Source organism: Pyrus communis, chromosome 14 (assembly GCF_041283825.1).
Source record: "Pyrus communis isolate YQ-2024b chromosome 14, ASM4128382v1, whole genome shotgun sequence".
NCBI lineage: Eukaryota > Viridiplantae > Streptophyta > Magnoliopsida > Rosales > Rosaceae > Pyrus > Pyrus communis.
The window spans coordinates 297,570-305,331 of record NC_142578.1 but is presented as its reverse complement, the minus strand read 5'-3'; the positions used below and the strand labels follow the sequence as shown (position 1 = coordinate 305,331).

Sequence of the window (7,762 nt, the reverse complement as noted above, 5' to 3'; positions counted from 1 at the left end):
TCTGACAGATACTCACCAGCGTAGGGTCACCTTTGGGTGTACTTTTGTCGCAACTTTCTTTTGGACTGCTGTAGACCTGCTCTGAAATTGTCTTTCACTTACGCTAGCACTTATTTAGTACTCTGTATGCTAGTAGTTTTTAATTATTCGTACTGTTATATTATTACTTTATTAGCTTCCGCACGTGCACATGGCTACGTCACCTTAGTGTGACGGCCAGCACGCTCCGATCTCGGTCGGGGTGTGTCAGTTGTTTTTTCTTTTTTTTTTTGGAAAACCTCGGCGGGACGAGATAAATTTATTGATAGGAAAAAAGAAGTTACACTTAGTCATGGAGGACATAAATCTTACCCCTCATAAAACAAGAAAACAAAATACAAAGAGAGGGGACATACCCCTCTTGAAAAAGAAAATACAAGAAAAAGATTGGCTGGACATAAACCCAAACCCCTCTATAAACCTTAAAAGGTAAGAACTTGTAAGACAATCTGCAAAACGAAAGAATTAAAGAAGATCACTGGCAAAAAATTAACAAAAATGTGACGAAGGTAAAATGACCTATAAGACACTCACATAACATAGCGACGTCAACTAGGTAGAAACATGGCAAGTGGCCCTCTACTCTTATAGTACTCGATCCAATGCCCACTGCCCCGACCCCAATCAATATATTTTGGGATTTTCGAGGATCAAATCCAATAATCAATTTCATGATCTTCCTAATTTTGATTTACTTCCCTTGTTTGTAGTAGTAGATCACTTTCATTAACTGCTCAACCATTTAGGTTACATTTTCACTTTAAATGATCGTAACAACAGATAAATCTTCATCTTCATGGCTTTTGAATTGTCATCATCGCGTGCATGTGGTCCAATATCCTAGTAGATAAGGTATTGAGTTTCAATTTATGGGGTTTGAAACTTCTCATCCTCTAAATTATTATAATAGTTTCGAATCATCTCCTTCTTCTTCGTAATATATAATATATATAAAAAAAAAAAAAAAGTCATCATCACGCACCTTGCCACCCTAAATTCAGTTCTTCATGTTTTACTTTTATTTTATTTTTCTTGGCAAAAATTCAAAAACTGCAAAGCACGTTGGCAAATAATCAATCAAAAGTTTGCATTCATGTATGCGACAATTAGGGTTATATTTTAGCTGCAGGCCATATTGTTTGTTTTTTAATAAAGCTGAGATACTGTACTGGCCTGTTTTGAAGTATAAAGATCAATAAATAAAAAAAACAAACAAACAATTGAATACCATCAATCGGGGAAAGATAAAGTTGGAAGAGTTTATACAAAGAAAATTACAAGGTCAAACTAAAACAAAGTCCTTCCGCCTTAAATCATCCTTAAAAATTATCGAATATTTGACCGGACATTGACCAAGCGATCGATTTGGAAGGAAACTAGTTCAAAACAAAAGGTTTATAGCAAGTGAGCACCACCGATGAGTTACAATGAATTATGATTTAAATGTAAAATCTCCTTCAAACACACTGTAGATTGAATATTGTTAAACCAACAGATCACATAAGTGCAATCAGTTGTAGCGTTTTATAGATAACCTTTATTTATTTTTGCTTTATTAATGACCCACCTTTTAATGTGAATCATCAAAAATATTTTTAAGAGCGTCTCCAAAAGATAATGGTATGGGAATTAAATTTTTTAACTAAATTTGTGCATCACATGATGTGTCATTAATAAAAAATAAACATGTTAATTGACATTTGATTAATAAATCAATCATCATTATTTAGTTCACACAATTTCATTTAAAATTTTGATATAGTTGACATTATCCTCAAAAATAGTGCGCACGTTACAATATATTTTTTAAAATCGTTCCCGACAACATATGTAGTTCATTTTTCTTTCAAGTGAAACATTAACGGTTTTATTAGAATATAATACAATTGGATTCTACTGGCGCAAGAGTGAAAAGGAACCGTTGAAATGGAAGGTGAATTTGACTTGGGTTGAGAGGATTGCAGCCCCAAAGTAGAATCACGTTTGACTTTTAGACGCACGTGGTAGTCTGTGTCGAGAGGGGATCCTCGCCGAATCTTTTTTGTGAGAATTCCAGATATCATTCAATCATATCCGTTTATCGTAAATCGTACGATCAGTTTTTGTCAAGTACTATTTATATTCAATTTTAAATAATAAAAATTACAATAATTTCTAACCGTACGATGTACGATAAGCGAATATAATTGAATGATTCCTATTATTCTTATAAAGAATAACCGGCAAGGATCCTACTGGATCTATGTCAACAAAGAAAAATGCGAAAGAGATTGATTTCTTTAAGAAAAATGCTAGGGGTCATTTTTTTTAGACCATGATTGGTAAATCACATCACGTGAGAATAAAGGATTTCATAATCTAAATAATTTGAAATAAAAAATCAATCGTAAATAACCATATCATGTTTTTAGTTTATTATAAATCTCATTGTAGAATATAATTTATCTTTGTAACTTAAGTGTGGGATGTTCTTTTTTCCTTCCATCGAGTTAAAATTCTCGACAAAGTTTTTATCGAGCCCATGAATTTGTACCATATCCTTGATGTACTGTATGAATTTCAAATTTTCTTGTAAATGAATTTCGTACTTTGAAGTTGAAAAAGAAAAATATAGTTTCTGTAGAATTAAACAACCTGAGAAAGAAATATACCAGAATTAGAAACAAGAAAAGCAAAAAAAATATAAATATAAATAAAAAAATAAAAACGCAAAAGTTGTGGTGGAAATTGGGATGTGGGAAGGAGGAAAAGGGTATATTTGTCAGTACAGGGGGCTGGGGAATTGAATGAGGTACCCGGGAAATTAGCAGTGTTGTCCACCGGTGGGTAGGAGTAGCAAGTAGTAGGGTTTAGGGAGCTGGTATTAAAAGCTCAACGGCTACACACCTGGCCCTGAGTGTACCCTCTTCTATATTTGTACCACCACACAAAAAAACCAGAAAAGTATTATGCCCTCCAATGGGGTGTGTTGAGAAATTAAATTTCTCTACCCTTTTGCTTCTCTCTCCTCTCTCTCTCTTTTGGACCTTTGGGAGTTGTTGGTAGAAAAGCAAACGCTTCCAAAACTATCAGTTACAAAAACCGCAGAAATCAGTGGAAGTGGGGATAGTGAGAGAGGGGTGACTGCCTAGTCCTCTCTCTCTATACGTATATATTGGATACTTGTGGGTGATTTTGTTATGGTAAAAGTTAATCACAGGTCCAAGATTTAATCTTTCCAAAATCAAGCCGATATCTTGATAATCTTTTGGCAGCCGTTTATGAAATATTAGGTGCACTAATGGCTGTCCTTGGCTTCCATAACTGATGCTCTTTCTCTATATATGTATTTCAAACCACCACATTTCCTCCTTAAACCCAGTTTTCCAAATCCCCATTATATATATACGTATATACATGTGTGTACATATACTATATAACCCACAAACAACAACACAAAGTCAAAACCCATATAAATACATCAGTCACTCCTCTTGTTTGCTTGCTGTTTCTCTCGTGGGACTTGGCTTCTTCTGCTGATCAAGTGATCATAAAACCATTTAGTAGCTTTCTTCTAGCTACTTCCCAACTCAGGACAGAACTACAAGTGTGCGTGTGGCTGAAGAATTAGAGGAGGAAAATGGAGTACGGCAGAGGAGGCGGTGGCTCTGGTGGCGGAGACCACCACGACGACGCCTCCGGCTCTCAAAGAAGGAAGAAGCGCTACCACCGTCACACTGCTCACCAGATTCAGAGGCTTGAAGGGTAAGTCTAAAGTCTACAACTTGTGCTCTGCATTTTTGTGTCTGATTTGTTGGGTTTGTTGGTAATGTGGGAGTGATCGGAATAACTGATAATTTTGGCTGCATATGTTCGATATGAACTATGAAGAATGTATAAGGAGTGCCCTCACCCGGATGAAAAGCAGAGGATGCAGTTGAGCAGAGAGTTGGGTTTGGCTCCTCGCCAGATCAAATTTTGGTTTCAAAACCGCCGGACCCAGATGAAGGTAAATTCTTACTCACTCACTCTTTTGCTTGATAATTAAATTACTGCACTTTTTCTTCATTTATTTGTGCCTCATTGCTCTACTACTAATGGCAGGCGCAAAACGAAAGAGCGGACAACTGCGCACTTCGAGCAGAGAACGACAAGATCCGATGCGAAAACATTGCAATCAGAGAGGCCCTCAAGAATGTCATTTGCCCCTCTTGCGGTGTCCCTCCACTCAACGAAGATTCCTACTTTGATGAACAGAAATTGCAAATGGAGAATGCCCAATTAAAACAAGAGGTTTTTACTCGATTTCCATTTCGATTTTGTAACTAAAGTTTCAAGCTTGATGCAATTTTTTTTCAGTTACTATGTTTATTTAGTATGTGTATATTCAAATTTTCAATCTTTCATTCATTTGCAGCTAGATAGAGTGTCTAGTATTGCTGCAAAATACATTGGGAGGCCAATTTCCCAGCTCCCACCAGTGCAGCCTATTCATATTTCGTCTTTGGACTTATCAATGGCAAGTTTTGGGGGCCATGGATTGGCTGGCCCTTCTCTTGATCTTGATCTTGATCTTATTCCGGGGAGTGCTTCATCTACCATGCCCAATTTGCCTTACCAGCCTCCCGGGTTTTCGGACATGGATAAGTCCCTCATGACTGACATTGCTGCAAATGCCATGGCAGAGTTGCTTAGGCTTCTGCAGACCAATGAACCTTTGTGGATGAAGTCTTCTACTGATGGGAGGGATGTTCTTAATCTTGAAACCTATGAGAGGATTTTTCCGAGGGCTACTAGTCATTCGAAAAACTCCTATGTCAGAATTGAAGCATCACGAGAATCTGGTGTGGTTATCATGAGTGGTTTAGCATTAGTTGACATGTTTATTGACCTGGTAATTCTCTTCTCCTCCTAGTTCTCTCTGTATTGTCGTCTAATTTGCAATTCCCAAAACCTGAATTGTAGCTTAATAATTTATATCCAAGTGTTTAACAATTTGAAGTTTGCAGAACAAATTTGCGGAGCTGTTTCCAACAATTGTCTCAATGGCAAGAATAATCGAAGTAATATCATCTGGAATGTTGGGTGGTCATGGCTCTTTGCAGTTGGTATGTAGCTTAAAATCTTTTTACTTTATTTTGATTTGTCTAATCTTCTGCTGGAATTATGCTTGGATAAGTTTCTGATCACTCGGAGGTTTACCTAGATGTACAACGAGTTGCAAGTGCTTTCGCCATTGGTACCAACTCGGGAGTTCTACTTCCTTCGTTATTGTCAGCAAATCGAGCAAGGCCTGTGGGCAATTGTCGATGTCTCTTACAATTTTCCACAAGATAATCAGTTTGCAAACCAATGTCGATCTCATAGGCTTCCTTCTGGGTGCTTGATTCAAGACATGCCAAATGGATATTCCAAGGTTTGTTTCACAAGCAAAAAGTACTTTTTTCTGCATGTGAAAGGTAATGGTAATATCTTCACTTACTTCCTCATATCATTGCGAAAAAATAGGTTACTTGGGTGGAACATGTGGAAATAGAAGACAAAGTTCCAACTCATTGGATTTATAGAGATCTTATTCACAGCGGATTAGCATTTGGAGCTCAACGATGGCTTGCTGCTCTGCAGAGAATGTGTGAAAGATTTGCGTGTCTAATGGTTTCAGGCACTTATACTAGAGAGCTTGAAGGAGGTATCAATTTTCAACAGCGTAGTTAGTCAACGATCATTAACATCCTACCCTAGCAGCTAAATTTCATCATTATTTTCTTATTTTTTTGTGAAACAATTAGTGATTCCATCGCCCGAAGGAAAGAGGAGCATGATGAAACTTGCTCAAAGGATGGTGAACAACTTCTGTGCAAGCATTAGTGCATCCAACGGACATAGATGGACCACCCTTTCTGGGATGGATGAGATTGGAGTCCGAGTCGCTATCCATAAGAGTACCGATCCTGGTCAGCCCAACGGTGTGGTTCTTACTGCAGGTACTACCATTTGGCTCCCATTATCGCCACAGAATGTCTTCAATTTTTTCAAGGATGAAAGAACTCGACCTCAGGTACATTTACGCTTACTAGAAATTGTTGCTCAAATTTTGTAACATACTAATCAGATTAAATTATTTTCAACTTTTAAATTGGTTTTGAATTTTTGCTCTAGTGGGATGTGCTTTCAAATGGCAATGCAGTGCAAGATGTTGCCCATATAGCAAATGGTTCACATCCAGGGAACTGTATATCTGTTCTTCGAGTAAGACTAGTCTATATTTGCGAAACAAGTAATTCTGTTTTTCGTATTGAAAATTGTTATTAGCATTTCCCAAAAGTCATTATGTACCCCTACCCTCGTATCTTCATTGTTACACACAACTTAATTTAAGGACTACTTAAGCATATAGATTGCAAATTAATTGCCTTGTAACGTGTATAGGCTTTCAACACTAACCAGAACAACATGTTGATACTCCAAGAGAGCTGCATAGACTCAGCAGGCTCACTTGTTGTGTACTCTCCTATTGACCTACCGGCCATCAACATTGCAATGAGCGGCGAGGATTCTTCCTACATTCCCCTCCTGCCATCAGGATTCACCATTTCGCCAGATGGGCGGGCAGATCAAGGGGATGGCGCCTCATCAAGTTCTTGCAATGCAAATGGGAGTGGATCACTAGTCACAGTGGCATTACAAATTCTGGTGAGCAGCTTGCCATCCGCTAAGCTGAACTTGGAGTCGGTAAATACCGTTAATAACCTAATCGGAACAACTGTCCAGCAAATTAAGACAGCCTTGAATTGCAATAGTTCCTGATGATGATCACTCTCTGCTCCACAACTGTTTTCTTGTCTACTATTGATCTTAAATATTTCTGATCAGAAATGATCAGAGGTATTCAATGTGGGACAAAGCATCTGGGTTAGTTGGAAACTTTGAATGCCCTCTCATCAAAGACCTGAAGCCGTCCATTTACTTCCACTGTTGCTGCTGCTGCTGCTGATGGTTCAGAAAAGCTGTGTTTTTGCTTCCAAGGTTCATTACAATTTACACCAACTGCGAACTTTAATTTTTTTGGTGGGGTAGGTTTTTGTTCTGGCTAGTGATTTTAGCACTCATCTTTTCAATCTCATGTACTCCTTCCGTGAGTGCGTAACAAATTATAGAGTATTCAGTAGGGGAGTGCGCGTGGTTAGAAGAGGAGTGTTAAAATCGCTAGCCTTGGTTTTGTTATTTTGCAAATTTAGGTTTGGAAAAGTAGAGTATTAAAAGAGGGAGTCAAGAACGCACCATACGCATCTTCCTTCTTGCTGAATTTCTCTCCGTCCATCTCTCTCCAGCAAGAAAAAAAAGTTGTATGGTTCGGGCATTGACTTCTTGTTCATGGACTCATGTGTCTTAATTTAAACTAAATTTGAATTTTCTCTCAACTGTTTTTCCTTCTTATTGATCGACAGATCAAATGTGCTTTGATAAATTTGTGTGTGGTTTCATTTATGTAGTATTGTGTTTGAGTGGAGGGAAACTTCAATAAATTTGTCTAATTGGGGTAATTTTCAAATTTCAAATCGAACAAGAGGATCAAAGTACATAAGTTCTTCGTAATATATTTTATGGATGACGTGATCAAACAATCAATCATATTCAAGTTTTTCATCTACGATGAGCAATGATGGCCAGGTAGAGGCTCCATCCATCTTCATGCTTTTCCTAGAGTGCAAAAGTGGAAATTGAGCTTAAAGATTGAACTTTT

The 7,762-nt window shown here is 37.6% G+C and overlaps 1 protein-coding gene across 1 annotated transcript; it reads left to right on the top strand.

Moving 5' to 3' along the window:
* Nucleotides 1-3,083: 3,083 nt before the first annotated feature.
* On the top strand, nt 3,084-7,439 carry LOC137713975 (homeobox-leucine zipper protein HDG12). The gene is made up of 10 exons (XM_068453334.2): nt 3,084-3,783; nt 3,910-4,027; nt 4,123-4,311; nt 4,436-4,912; nt 5,028-5,126; nt 5,225-5,434; nt 5,527-5,707; nt 5,808-6,076; nt 6,178-6,267; nt 6,448-7,439. The coding sequence occupies exons 1-10, from the start codon at nt 3,659-3,661 to the stop codon at nt 6,823-6,825; spliced, it is 2,136 nt and encodes a 711-aa protein (XP_068309435.2). The 5' UTR covers nt 3,084-3,658; the 3' UTR covers nt 6,826-7,439.
* The last annotated feature ends 323 nt before the right edge of the window (nt 7,440-7,762 follow it).

What these genes read in the sequence shown, in the direction of transcription:
- LOC137713975 (XM_068453334.2), top strand. Translation starts at nt 3,659, where the DNA reads ATGGAGTACGGCAGAGGAGGCGGTGGCTCTGGTGGCGGAGACCACCAC. An exon ending in CAGATTCAGAGGCTTGAAGG is followed by an intron (nt 3,784 to 3,909) that starts GTAAGTCTAAAG and finishes TGAACTATGAAG; the next exon opens with AATGTATAAGGAGTGCCCTC. An exon ending in GTCATGGCTCTTTGCAGTTG is followed by an intron (nt 5,127 to 5,224) that starts GTATGTAGCTTA and finishes AGGTTTACCTAG; the next exon opens with ATGTACAACGAGTTGCAAGT.